Source organism: Sceloporus occidentalis, unplaced genomic scaffold, assembly GCF_023333645.1.
Source record: "Sceloporus occidentalis isolate IW3139 unplaced genomic scaffold, rSceOcc1.0.p SCAF_22, whole genome shotgun sequence".
NCBI lineage: Eukaryota > Metazoa > Chordata > Lepidosauria > Squamata > Phrynosomatidae > Sceloporus > Sceloporus occidentalis.
Genome location: NW_028317002.1, coordinates 9,818,555 through 9,833,805, shown reverse-complemented (window position 1 = coordinate 9,833,805; position 15,251 = coordinate 9,818,555). Strand labels below are relative to the sequence as shown.

The 15,251-nt window shown below is 39.0% G+C and overlaps 1 protein-coding gene across 1 annotated transcript in view; it reads left to right on the top strand.

Annotated features, from left to right (window-relative positions):
* The first annotated feature begins 569 nt into the window (after window positions 1–569).
* The window catches only part of LOC149300992 (multidrug and toxin extrusion protein 1-like), a 47,658-nt gene continuing 32,976 nt past the window's right edge, over window positions 570–15,251 (top strand). Inside the window, exons 1-10 of the mRNA XM_089484506.1 lie at window positions 570–725; window positions 1,264–1,365; window positions 3,125–3,193; window positions 4,185–4,333; window positions 5,798–5,840; window positions 6,332–6,376; window positions 7,293–7,390; window positions 7,839–7,936; window positions 8,225–8,338; window positions 13,112–13,179. Coding sequence (XP_089340632.1) covers window positions 570–725; window positions 1,264–1,365; window positions 3,125–3,193; window positions 4,185–4,333; window positions 5,798–5,840; window positions 6,332–6,376; window positions 7,293–7,390; window positions 7,839–7,936; window positions 8,225–8,338; window positions 13,112–13,179 — 942 coding nt within the window. The remainder of the gene's footprint in view (window positions 726–1,263; window positions 1,366–3,124; window positions 3,194–4,184; window positions 4,334–5,797; window positions 5,841–6,331; window positions 6,377–7,292; window positions 7,391–7,838; window positions 7,937–8,224; window positions 8,339–13,111; window positions 13,180–15,251) is intronic.

Below are 15,251 nucleotides of genomic sequence, written 5' to 3'. Positions count from 1 at the left end.
AGCCACACCTCCTTCCGGCTGCAGCGGACATTGTCTACGCGGATCGCGTAGACGTCAACCCGCTGCCCCGGCAATACAGCAGGAAGCACCGGTAAGTGTGTATGATGGGGGGGGGGGTGAGACAGGAGGATCCAGGTCCCCTGCAGCGGTGCGGGGGATCTGGATCTTAGTCTCCTAATCAGACTCTATTTGAGGTCTGATTAGAAGACGACCCCGATTAGAAGACGAGGGGTATTTTTCAGAGCATTTGCTCTGAAAAAAACCTCGTCTTATAATCGAGCAAATACGGTAATTTATAGTTCTTCCATGTCCTGCTTACTTGTATACCTTTCAATAGGTCACATAAAAATTCAGGTGCACCTCTTAGAAAAAAAAGTGTCTCTCTTGTGTTGGGAGGTATAAAAACTAAAGCCTGACCTGCAAGTCGTTCTGGAACCACCCGCCCTCCAGGCTGTAGTCCTGCTGATCTCCTCAGACTGTATTCAGTGGGCAGGTCTGCTGCGGTCACACATACAGCGGGGATGATTGACACTGGCACACACTGCGCTGGGTCCGCGGAGTACGGCGCAATGACCAAAGTGGAGTCCAAAAGCGGAGCGGAGCGGCCAGCGGAGAGCTCGCCTCTGAGAGGAAAGTCTAGCTGGCTTCCCCGGTGTCTTCTACGGCTTCTGCCTGCTGGATTCGAGGGTGAAGTGAAGGAGTTATGTGCGATGGCTGGACCTTTGGTAATGGGAGTAGTAGACTTTGTTTAAATACGTTGTATTAGTTAATGCAGAATATTGGTTTATTTATATTCAAAGTATTATTTATACAGAATGCAAGGTAATTTACGAGGTCATGTTAACTTATTCAGACTGACAGTTCTGCCTGTTCTGTTCCCATGTGATTGCTGTAAAGCCCGTATAGCAACATTTTATGCCGTTGTCCTCTACAAGAGCTATTTGCCAGCAGCAATGCATGGAGAGAATGTGTGCAGTGCGGAGATACTAGATGTGTGACCACAGCCCGCACACGAATCATGTATGACAAATATACTTACAGATACTTTCAGTAGTTCAGCACTTTGTGTGTGTTCTCTGTATACATGTAGTCCAGTGGTCCAAGTACCCCAGGTGTGAGAAGGTGTAACACCACACGTGTGAAACAACCTCAAACAGTCGCAGGGACACAATATATACCGTATATATACATCTATATATATATTTATTTATTTATACTTATTTTATAAAAAAAAACTACTTAAATCTCCTTTTTGTTTTTCAGTTCCTGTCTAATGCCATGGTGTTCCTGGTGAATATAGTGAGCTCTATTTTCTGTGGACATTTAGGCAAAATTGAGCTGGACTCTGTGATACTTGCAGTTGCTGTAAGTATCACTCTTTCACAGAGAATTATGTTATTTCCCGTTTGTTCTGCCATGGCTACATCTATCTCTAGGGTTCAATTTAGTAAATAAATCTCTGTATTTATTATCATTTCTATATTGTCAAGGCTATAACTAAGAATTCTATAATTCTATCTAGATTTACTGAAAACACCAAATAGACGTCTTAGAGTGACCTCTTTTTCAACTTTTTAGACATTTACATGCATATTTAAACAAATGTGCTTTCATGATAACATGGACTTAGGTTTTGCTGATCCATTTTGCCACGACAGAATATATCATTCTGCTTCTAAGCAAATATGTATTCCTATAAAGTTTTAACCTTATACTTTACCTAAAAAGTTCACCTCTTCATAAGTAATCAAATTAACTTACCACTCATGTCATGAGTCATGGGTCATAAAATCTTGATTGTTTGCATCTTTTCTTCTAATTTGCTTTTAGAACAGTGACAGCTATTGGGTATTTCACTCACTCTGGAGTAAATGGTTGGTTTAATTGGTTTATGATTATGCCTGTGGATGTGAAACATTTTTTCTGGTTTTCTCCCCATTTTGTGATGTCTTGAAGTTAAAAGGTGTGAATTATTTAGGGCTGCAGCATTTATTTACTTCTACTGCAGGTGGGCTTTCTGGCTAGGATGAGAAGGCTCAAATTTGTAATTTTGATTTCTTTTCCAAAACATATTAGGAATTAGGAATATTTCTTTTTATTGAAGTCCATTACTTTTGTGCGGAACATTTCTTGTTTTATGTGTTGGTTCACGTCTTGTGTTATTTGGGGGGAATATTTGTGTTTGCAGCATTTGGCACCAGACACAGTGTGTTAATTGGTTATTTTAATGACTTTGATCACATGTTGTAAAGTACAATTTTAAGGTTATAGTGCCCATTTTTTTATAACAAGGAAGATATCGATAAATAAAACTAATGTATATATTAGTAAATTGAATGTCAAAAGTTTTAAAAGAGAGTACTTGTAACTCTGCTAGAGCGTGTTTATAAAACAATAAGGTAAATTTCCTTTTGGTCAATATACAATGCAAGTTCTGTGACTCATTAATATTCCAGCCATGTTGAATGTTGTGTTATTGGGCATATACAGCATGATAACTATAATGTGTGACACGTTTTACTGACTTTTCTCTCTATACCTGTACTCCCAGTCCAGTTTTCAGGTAACTACATGAGCTTTGTCTTTGCATCTAACTGCATAACTCATATGTCCAGGATTTTGACCAATTATTAAAGACTGATTTAAAGAACATTATGTGATTCAGTTTACTGTACGTATATAATCTGGCAGCCCGTTGTCTACACTTCTATACTTTTAGAAAAGTAAAGGCCTCATTTTTTTATTTTTCTGATATAACCTATGCTTACAAAAAAACTGGTTTAACAAGTCTGACACCAAAAGAAAATGTGGAATATTAATGCGTTAAAAATTATGAGATAGGAATTCTCTACAAGAGTAGAAATGCAGGCTGTGAGGCAAGTATTGCAGCCTAACAACTTGTCCAGCTAGGAATACATGAGGGCAATTGTGGACATGTTCTTACAGACAAAATTCTACCTTAAATCACATGTATTCTGTTTTATTACATACATTGTTTACTAGGTCCTGCTATGTTTGCTCCTTGCTTCTGAATGGCATGTGTTCTTCCACAATTAAATGTTGGACCATACCATCCTAGCCAAATATTTTGGAATGTCATGTGTAATGTAACTGTCTGGTTTAGGTCATAAACGTTTGTGGAATTTCTATCGGATCAGGCTTGGCCTCTGCATGTGATACCCTCATATCTCAGGTATGGTTAAAACAAAATACTTTATTAAGAGGACTTCCAGTGGCAATACCACCTCTTTAGTCAAAATATAGTTCTACAGGTTTACTCTTTTCAACTGATGTTTTTACCTGATGTAGACTACAAAAGCCATTGTAAAGATAAATAAAGATAATAAAGCACTTCTTGGATTATTTGAAGAAATATGTTGGTTGAATTAATGGTCGAATTCTCCTCAGAAAGAGTTTTAATTTATTTAGATCATGCGCATAATCGAGACAAGGCACACAACACACATACATCGAAGCGTTGTCTGATTACACGTTTGGATTACATGGTTTATATAACCTCTTATCTACTTCTAATAGTATGCATCATTCTGATTGGTTACTTTTCAAGCAGGTTACACCTTCTAAGCTGCATAATTAAGAATGGCCTAGACTTAACCCTTTGCACATATATATATATATATATATATATAGAATAACAGAGTAGATGTGTTGGCGCGAACTCTACATTTTCTGCTTTCTTATGTCTTTGTCAGCAATAATATTTATGATAGCATAAGCATAAGCAAAATCCCTATGAGTGCTTATTTATTTGTATTTATATATACACTATTTGCATACAGCACCAGGGTTTGTGAATCATATGCTGAGTCTGTGGAGTGCAGAAGTTATTGGAATACTTTATATATAATGTCAATAGGTTAAAGTGGATCTTTCACTCTCACATCTAACAAAACTAAAAACTATATTTAGTAGGATAACCACATGCCCCAGATTGTCAGGGTTGGTTCTGGAATCAGCAGATCTGTCCCTTGTCCCAAACAATCTCTTTCTGGGACAAAGTAGTGTCCCTGAAAGAATATGATTATGTGCTTGCTGTGAGATTTCATATACATTTGTAACCACCATGCATAACTTGTGAGCACACATGAAAATGAATGATTCCTTTTTCAATGCAGTTGTGTAACATAATGGCTTTGTGTGCTCATTTTTTCATCTTCTCTTAGACATATGGCAGTAAGAATATGAAACGTGTTGGGATTATTATACAGAGGGGGATCCTGATCCTGTTACTGTTCTGTTTTCCTTGCTGGGCCATCTTCATTAACACCGAAAACATCCTTCTGCTCTTCAGACAGAACCCTGAAATCTCCAGGTTCATTACACCTCATTTATACCTTCATTTTACAAAATCCAATGAAAAAATTAACATTTCAGGCATAACCACAAAGGAACACTATGTGTTATTTTAATTTAAGGAATATATATATATATTGTCTCCTGCGTAAATATACACTACCATTCAAAAGTTTGGAGTCACTTAACTGTTTTCATGGAAAACAAGGAAATTTCTAGCTGTGTAAAATAATTCCAAAAGAGTTTTCTAACAATCAATTTGTCTTTTAAATGTAAACTTGGATTAGCAAACACAATCTGCTTTTGGAACACAGGAGTAATGGTTGCTGGTAAAGGGCCTCTATATGCCTATAAGGATGTTTAATGGACAAAATTTGCTTTTCATTTAAAAACAAGAGCATTTATAAGTGACCCCAAACTTTGAAACAGTTGTGTATATCACTGAATGTATAACTTTTTTTCATTGATCTTGTCCTGTTTTGTTAAGTGTGCTTATGGAAACATGAAAAGATGAATGTGAAGAAGGAATGCTGTCCTTTTATGCCAAACGCCTAAAATTAGAGTTTTTAATGAACAGCTGACCAACTTTTGTTTAACTAAAACTCTTATGCTGCTTAGCTACTGTTAGGTGTGATGAGAATGTGAGAGTTCTATCTTAAAGAGGAACTCCCAGCACCTATACTTAATGTTTCATTTTAATTATTTTAAGCGATTGCTTTTCCTTAACTTTAGTAAAAACAGTAACCTAAGACTACGTTAAGACTCAGACCTTAATTAGTCATTGGTCATCTAATACATTCAGGATAGCTTTATGCCAATCCCATGCATATAATGCCCTAACTGTGATAACCTCTACCACTCCTGCTGGGGGCCAGTTCCACTTATATGCCACTTACACAGTAAAATAAAACTGTACATTACATATAAGCCTCTGACCCTTTACTTTGGGCCTCTTGTTCTAAAAGTTCTCCTTTCCATATGGAAAGACCCATTTTTGTAGTTTTTGCTATACCTTTTACTTGTTTATGAAAAGCAAATTGTGTCCATTAAAATAAAATCGAATGAATCAGAAATATATTGCAGATGTTTTTAATGTTGTAAATGGCTATTATAGCTGGAAAAAGCTGATTTTTTATGGAATATCTTCATAGGCTCATTATCAGCAACCATCACTCCTGTATTTCAAACCAAGTTTAAGTTTAAAAGGCTAATTGATCATTAGAAAACCCGTTGGAATTATGTTAAACAGCGAGAAATGTCCTTGTTTTCCATGAAAACAGCTAAGTGACCCCAAAACAATGGGAAACATTTTATGGTAAAAGGCAAAATAGTAATTAATGACAGGCAATGTTTGTTCTGTTCTGGTGAAAAGTATTTTTAACTAGTCTGTAGAAACAGATATGTTTCCAGTTTAATGTCTTAATGTGTTTTTCTTCATGGAAAGAATAAAATTAGTCAGGATAACGTTTTGATTTTCTTCTAGGTTAACACAGAAATATGTGATGATTTTTGTCCCAGCACTTCCTGTAAGTGGCTATTTACTCTTATAATCAGTGTGTACACGTAAGCCATGTTTTTGTTGTATTTATTAAGTGTAGAGAGGCTGAAACCCTTTCGTGGACCTGTGGCCTAATGGCAGAGCATTTGATGAGCGCATCAGATGCTTTGCTGTCAACATTGACAGGGTGTGTAGTACGTCTGAGGTCTCTTACAAAAATCCCTGGAATATGATAAAATGTGGGTTGGTTGTCATGCTAAAACTTGCAAGAGCAGACCAGCTTGCAGCATTACACTAATAATATGGCACTATCAGGTCAACAGTCAATTACTTTGGTTAACTTGAAAAACCTGTACCATTTTACTTTAAGGAAAGAAGAAGACCAGTGGTGACAGAGTCTGTCTGAGACACTGCTTAGATCGTGCTAGCTTCTTCATCTTCAGTTCAAGTCACACAGTGTGAAAATATTCAGTTTATGTTTATAGATATTGCAGAACTTTTTTTCATTTTTTATTTCAGGCTGCCTTCATTTATCAGCTAGAGATACGATATTTACAAAATCAGGTATTTATAAATGCAGACAAATCTGCATTAATTGCCTTTAATTGTTTATAGTCTACGTGTTGTTCATGTTCTTGTAGATTTTGTAGTTGGCCTTATACTCATATGCCCAAAGGTTTATTTTTACTCTAAGGCTGTGCAAGTTCTGTGAAAGAATATCAAATAAATTGTTACCAACCTACTTTTAGCATCATTAGATTTGTTCATGTAGCCTTTTTATTATTTTTAATTGTTATCATTGTTTTGGATTTTTCCAGCTGAAAGTTAGGGACCATTTACACTAGTAAAGCTGGTTTAAGTAACAGTTGTTGGACAAATTAGTATGAACCAGTGTCCATGATAAAAATTGCAGAAAAATCATTACAAAACCACACAAAAATATTAACACATTAAAAGAAGAGGCATTCAGCTTGTGCATATGCAAGCAAGTGCCTGGAGAAACAATGTAACACAGTTTCCAGAGATTGTGAATGTAGTTCAACTGCATAATATCTAAGAACTTCTAGCAACTATAGCAGATAAGATATGTAAAGTAAAGTAATGTAAAGTATTTTGTTACATTTTACCACGCACACACAGAGTGGGGCTGTCAAGTGTTGAAGTGAGTGGCTTGTAAAAATCAACTGTCCTCTGTAGCATCACTCACTTCTGAGTTCCAAACTGACTTAAGCAACGTCAGCGCAAGCGCTGTGCGTAGGGTTTCAATTGGTGAGCAGCTGCACACTAGCCGCAGATCACTGTGCAATGCCAAGTGTAAGCTGGAGTGGATTAAAGCACACTGCTACTGGACTCTGGACCAATAAAAATACACAGTTCTTTTAAAAACATATCAGTGAGATTTCAGTTTAATATATGTTCATAATATATACATTTTGTTTATTTCATTTTCCTGATTTTATTAATATTTTGTCTATTTAAGGGTATAATATGGCCTCAAGTGTTTACAGGCATTGTTGTAAACATCATTAATGCTGCTGTGAATGCTGTCTTTCTGTATGGTCTAAAGATGGGAATAGTGTAAGTAATTTTATATTTAAATAACTAAAAGAACTATATAGGGCCATTATCCAAAATATTATGCTTCAAATATACTTGATATTGTTTAAGGCTCACACAAAACATCTGATATCATACCCTTAGTCTGGGAATTGTGAGGAAGCGTAACAGGTTAGTACTGACCTGTGATCCTTGGAGAAGGTCACCATTTATTCTAATGCCATAGAGAGCTTTGAGGCATTAAGGTTGGTAATTCCTGTTACCAATGGTCAATTCATAAAGATATGCAGTGATTGCTACTATGTATTGCCTAATTGAAGGTCAGATCCATTACTTAAAGTTTTATTTTCTGAATTTTTGTTTTGTGATTTCCAGCACAAATTAACATCAAACTTAAATGTTATTAATAATAGTATGAAATGTTGGCAATAGATTCTTGCTAAGGTTATTTCTGTTGCTCTTCTTTCAGAGGTTCAGCTTTGGCAAATACAATTTCTCAGTATGCTATGTGTTTTGTGCTGTTCATCTATATTTATGTGAAAAAACTGCACGTGGAAACATGGGCAGGTGAGTGATTATTAAAGATACAATGTAGCTCTGCAATATATAATAATGGACCCAGCTATATTCTACAAAAATTCTACAAAATATACTACTTGACAAAACATTGAGCTGAACAGACTGCACTAGCCTTTTTTCCCTAATATTACAAACAAATTACTCCGATAAGTTTTTGTGTCACAATTTCTATCACCAAAAAGATTTAAAAAAAAATGTAAAACCATGAAAATATAATTTATGCTTAATTTGTACCCGTTAAAAAAAACGTGATATAAAACCACATTTTTTTATCAGGCTGGTCCAGAGATTGCCTCCAAGAATGGGGGTCCTTCATAAACCTGGCCATTCCCAGCATGCTAATGATATGTATAGAATGGTGGAGCTTTGAAATTGGAGGATTCTTAGTAGGTCAGTATCCATACAACATTTGTTAAACAAGAATACATTTAGACAAACTTATAGTCAATTGACCATTTTGCTTTTAGCATCTAGTTACAGAAAACATTTAGTTTCCTAACAAATAATGTAGTTGTAGTTTTGTAATAATGGAATGAGGGATAGAAAGGCAACAGGGTAGAATGCTGAGTAACTCTGTAGCAGCATCAGAAGAATTGGGCAATTAGGGGCACCTGTGTGGTGTAGGTGAATTTACCATCAAATCCACCTGTCTTATGGGCTGACTGACATTGCTTGTGACTGAATGGCCAGCTACTATGAGTGGGTTACTGAATCTACAAACTATAAAAAGTATGTTGCACACTAGCCGCAAATCACTACGCGCAATGCCAAGCATCAGCTGGAGTGGAATAAAGCACACTGCCACTGGACCGTGGAGCAATATATAAATGTGTTCTTTGAAGTGATGAATTATGCTTTAATATCAGGAAGTCTGATGGATGAAGTCTGATGGACAATGCATAATTTCTCTGTTCTTTCTGCAAATCAGAACTGATTTTTCCTACACAGTCCTTTTCAAAAACATATCAATGATATTTGAGGTTAATCTATGTACATAATATATATATTATGGCAATGCGACTTTAAAGCTTTTTTTTTTGGATGCGGAGGAGAGAGAGGGGGGTGCCTAGCAACCACTCCGTGCCCTCCATTCTCCTCCGCGAGACCTCTACTTCCGTTGCGGTACCGGCATTTCATGCTGAGCACAGGAATATGACGTCATATTTCAGCGCTCAGCAGTGAAGCAGCGGGCACCGCAGCAGAGCGGGAAGAATAAAGCCTTGTGCTCCCGTCGCTGGACCTAAAGGTAAGAGAACTACAAAGGGCGGAGAGGGTAGATAGTGAGTAGGGAAAGGGGAGGGAGAGGGGTTAGAAAGTGATAAAGGGTACAAAGTGATAAGGGAGGAAGAAGGGGTAGAAAGTGATAAGGGAGGGAGAGGGGGTAGAAAGTGATAAGGGAGGGAGAATGGGTAGATAGTGAGAAAGGGGGAGAGAGGGTAGAAAGTGATAAGGGAGGGAGAGGGGGTAGATAGTGAGGAAGAGGGTAGTAAGAATATTGCAATAAGTAAAGAGCATGAGTTAATATTTGAATGAATTGTCTGAATGAGGGAGAACATGAGTTAATATGTGGATGCATTGTCTGAATGAGGGAGAGCATGAGTTGTCTGAATGAGGGAGAGCATGAGTTAATTTGTGGATGAGTTGTCTGAATGAGGGACAGCATGAGTTAATGTGTGGATGAAATATATGAATGAGGGAGAGCATGAGTTGTCTGAATGAGGGAGAGCATGAGTTAATATGTGGATGAGTTGTCTGAATGAGGGAGAGCATGAGTTAATATGTGGATGAGTTGTCTGAATGAGTGAGAGCATGAGTTAATATGGGGATGAGTTGTCTGAATGAGGGAGAGCATGAGTTAATATGTGGATGAATTGTCTGAATGAGGGAGAGCATGAGTTAATATGTGGATGCATTGTCTGAATGAGGGAGAGCATGAGCTAAAATGTGGATGGATTGTCTGAATGAGGGAGAGCATGAGTTAATATGTGGATGAATTGTCTGAATGAGGGAGAGCATGAATTAATGTGTGGATGAATTGTCTGAATGAAAGTGTGAATTAGTGAGTGACTGTAAAAGTGTATCATAGCAGTATAATTGTGGAAGGGCAAAAAGATGGCACTAGCAGGATGTTTGAGCCTTGGGGACCAAGATGGCACAGGCAGGGTATATATGGGACAAAGATGGCACATGCTGGGCTGTTTGGGGGCACAGTTGACTTGTGCTGGGCTATTTGGGGACAAAGATGGCAAATCTTATGTGGGTTATCTCGGTGCTGGTCAGGTTCTATGTGGGCAGTGTGGAACGCCAGGGCTGGCTTTGGGGTGTGCAACCTGTGATCTATGCCTGTAATTTAGGGAGTTTTAAATATACCTTTAATGCCGTGTTTTTATGTGAATTCCAATTGATCTATACCTGCAAAGCTGGGTTTTTGTGCAGAGGCGTATCTACTGAAAATAGCGCCTATGGCAAGCACTGAAATTGCGCCCCTGTCCAAATAAAAACCCATTTACTAGCCCCTGCTGCCTATATATATATATATATATATATATATATATATATATATATATATATATATTAGTCCCTGCTGCCGATAGCGGGTATAGATCAACACGCAAACCCAGATCAATTGAAATTCACTTGTGATCTCAGCACTGAAGGTATATATCAAATAAACAGAATCAGACATACAAGTCCTGTATTTGCAGGTATACAATAATAATATATGAAACGTAGCATCGCAGGTATAGATCAACTGAATAAGACATATTAACCCTGTATTTGCAGGTACACATAAATAATGTATGGAAACATAGCATAGCAGATATGGATCTACAGCATAACACAAAAACCCAACTTTGCAGGTAAAGATCAATTGGAATTCACATAAAAACACGGCATTAAAGGTATATTTAAAACCCCCTAAATTACAGGCATAGATCACAGGTTGCACACCGCAAAGCCAGCCCTGGCGTCCACACTGCCAACATAGAACCTGGCCAGCACCCAGATTACACACATAAGATTTGCCATCTTTGTCCCCAAATAGCCCACCACAAGTCAACTTTGTCCCCAAACAGTCTGGCCAGTGCCATCTTTGTCCCATATACACCCTGCCTGTGCCATCTCGGTCCCCAAGGCTCAAACCTCCTGCTAGTGCCATCTTTGCCCTTCCACAATTATACATCTATGATACACAAACACTTTTACAGTCACTCACTAATTCACACTTTAATTCAGAGAACTCATCCACACATTAACTCATGCTCTCCCTCATTCAGACAATTCATCCACACATTAACTCATGCTCTCCCTCATTCAGACAATACATTCACATATTAACTCATGCTCTCTCTCATTCACTCAATGCATCCACACATTAATGCACACTCTTTACTTATATCTACCCCCCTCCCTCATCACTTTTTAACCCCCTCCCTCCCTCATCACTTTTTAACCCACCCCCTCCCTTACCACTTTTTACCCCCCTCCCTCCCTCACCACTTTTTACCCCCCTCCCTCCCTCCCTCCCTTACCACTTTTTACCCCCCTCCCTCCCCCCCTTACCACTTTTTACCCCCCTCCCTCCCTCCCTTACCACTTTTTACCCCCCTCCCTCCCTTACCACTTTTTACCCCCCTCCCTCCCTTACCACTTTTTACCCCCCTCCCTCCCTTACCACTTTTTACCCCCCTCCCTCCCTCCCTTACCACTTTTTACCCCCCTCCCTCCCTCCCTCACCACTTTTTACCCCCCTCCCTCCCTCACTCACCACTTTTTAACCCCCCTCCCTCCCTCCCTCACTCACCACTTTTTAACCCCCCTCCCTCACCACTTTTTAACCCCCCTCCCTCACCACTTTTTAACCCCCCCTCCCTCACTCACCACTTTTACCCCCCCCCCTCCCTCACTCACCACTTTTTAACCCCCCCTCCCTCACTCACCACTTTTTAACCCCCCTCCCTCCCTCCCTCCCTCACTCACCCACCACTTTTTAACCCCCCTCCCTTATCACTTTTTAACCCCCCCCTCTCACCTTGAAGTCCAGCGACGGGAGCAGGATGTTGCTGTCTTTCTTGCACCGCTCGCTGGTGCCCGCTGCTTCACTGCTGAGCGCCGTAATATGATGTCATATTTCGGCGCCCAGCAGTGAAGCAGCGGGCACCAGCGAGCGGCTTTTAAACACTGATGCGGAGGAGATAGAGGGGCGCCTAGCAACCGCTCGGCGCCCCTCTATCTCCTCCGCATCAGTGTTTAAAAGCCGCTCGCTGGTGCCGGCATTTCATGCAGAGCGCCGCAATATGCCGGCATATTGCGGCGCTCTGCATGAAATGCCGGTACCGGGATGGGGGTAGAGGGCTCGTGGAGGAGAATGAGGGTCGCCGAGCGGTTGCTAGGCGCCCCTCTCTCTCCTCCGCATCAAAAAAAAAAAATGCCGATGAGCGGCATTTAAAAGCCGCTCACCTGCGCCCCCCTTGGGATGGCGCCCATGGCACGTGCCATGGCTGCCATACCCTATATACGCCTCTGTTTTGTGTTATTCTGTAGATCCACATCTGCTATGCCATGTTTCCATACATTATTTATGTATACCTGCAAATACAGGATTTGTATGTCTGATTCTGTTTATTTGATATATATTAATATATAGGCAGCAGGGGCTAAAATTTTTATATATATATCAGCAGCAGGATCTTATATTTATATATATCGGCAGCAGGGTCTAATATTAATGAAACTGCCAGTTCAGCAGTAATTTTGAAATCATGTTTCAATCATAGTCTTTACTTCAAAGAGATAAGTATATATTATGTAGTTAAAAATGGCTTCAGGCTTCCCATGTTGAATGATCAAGTATTATGTTAGTCCAATAACAAAAGTATCATTCGATAGCACATTACTTTTGGCAATATATATATATATATATATATATATATATGTTTTTTCAGTGGTATGATTTAATGGTGGAAATTATTAATGCCCCCCAGTAGTTTGACTGTGGTATCTTGGGTGCCCCCCTATATATTGTTTCTAGAGTCGCCACTGTGCGTCCCCTGTAGGTACGCCATTGAACAGCACTTACAACAACTAGATCTTATCAAAGCTAAGGGAAAATTAATTTTATGTAATTGGTTTATTTGCGATTAAACTACGATTACCCTTTAGGTCTCATCGGTGTGGTGGAACTTGGTGCCCAGGCCATAATGCTTCAGGTGGCAACAGTGGCATACACGGTAAGAGATTTCCTGAAACTATAAGATTGATCCTTTAGATTGTTGTGATTAGAAAGTACCGTGATAAAACTGTATTAATTTAGCCTGCCTTGGACAAATCTGTGAAAACCAGCCCATGATTAAACTTTGGTACTAAAACATTGTTTACCATAATGACTGTTACATCTGTAAGTGGGTTGTGGGTAAATGTATATACCCATACATCACTGTTCCCACAATACTTTGTAGCCTGGCAAAGACTGTGGAAACAGGCAATCACATACATGCACAAAGGTTTCTTTTCAGGAATCAATCTAAAAGTATTACCTAGTTATTCTCTACAAACCAACTAAGTGTTAACTGTAGAATGCTGGTTGGTTACATTCTTCTCAACTTGTCAGTTTATGAATGAACCCATGCAGGTAGGGACCCTGGTATAATTTGTTTCATTACAGTGCTTTTCCTCATGGAGCTGTATTCAGCAATAAACCAGGAGCCATCATGACCTTAATTAAGTAAGCTATCGCAAACCCAGAAAAAAATGCATGTTAAAACTATATTCACTATTAAGCGAATCATCTCCCAGTCATGTAACAAGCATTAACTTTTGATCTCAGATACATGATTAGTAAACATGACCGTAAATTTCCTCATGACAAACATGGCAGTTTAAAGCAACCTTCTGGGCAGCCTATTGAAATCAACATATTTGAGCCATTAAGTTATAAAGCTTAGATGGTCTTCATTAGTTGTAGATTATTTTATTTAACCCCTTGATGACAATTGCCGGTCTGGGCACGTCACGGAAATTCAAGTCGATAACGACAAATGACGTGCCAGGACCGGCACGTCATTAAACGGGTGCAGAAAGCGATCTATTTTCGCATCTCTGGCCCCTCCCCGGGGCGTCAACATCTGCCATACTTTGTATGGCGGCGGACGCCCGTTTTAAAAGCGTTTAGGAGGCGATCAACGATCGCCTCCTAAACTTAAATGGTGTCGCTGGAATGCCTCGATCAGGAGGCATCCAGCGACACCAAACACTTACCTGGGGATGGACTGTGACCGTGTAGCCGCAGCTGCCGGTGATCTTCGCCATCAGCAAGATGGCGGCGGTCCGGGAAAATTCAATAAAGAAAAACAATAAAGTCTAAAAAGTTCGCTAGACGGTCTCCAGACCCTCTAGAGAACTCTGGCTCCACTTGCAGGTTGAATATAGGTACTGCATTCAACCATGCAAGTCAATGGAGCTCAGCTTTCTAATCACAGTGTGATTAGAAAAAATACATTAAAAATAAAATAAAATTAATAATAATTAGAAAAAAAATAGTAAAAAACCAGTAAAATGTAAAAATAATTTCCCACTGATGTCACTATCAGGGGAACCTTCAAGTTGAAAAAAAATGTTAAAAAAATAAAAAAAAAGGCAAAAAAAAAAAATATATATATAAAAAATATATTTTTGTGAGCAAGTCCTAAAATTAGCATATTAGCTTAAAACAATTCTCGCATGGAAAGAGTTAAAATACTGGCATATTAAATGCCCATGGGGTGTCTACTTTAAAAAAATGTATGATTTGATGGGGTAAATTGAATTGGCCAGGTTCAACAAGGTCCCAATTAACACGGGGGGAAGGATGGCCACACATCTAATTTCCAATTAGAAAAATGCACACGTACCAAATGTGGCCTTTTAGTTCCCCCCAAAAATGACAGACCCATGCATGTGGGGTATCACTGTACTCAGGAGATGTTGCTGAACACATATTGGGGTGTCGTGTGACAGCGGCATATACCAGGAGCTGTAAATTCATACATAAAGTAGGTGTGTGTGGGAAAAATACACACATAAAAATACTACTGCAAACTTTGAAAAAATGCTGGTGGTAAAATGTGTGCATGCAAAGAGTTAAAATACCAGCATTTAAAATACCCTGTGGTGTCTAGTTTTCAAAAATATATGGTTTTGTTGGGCACACTGAAATGGCCCGGCTCAAAGATGTACCAAATAGGGGATGGGCAGTGGATCCCCAAATGCCAAAGTTCAACATTGAAAAATGTGCATGCCCCAAATGTGGCCCTTTTGCCCCCAA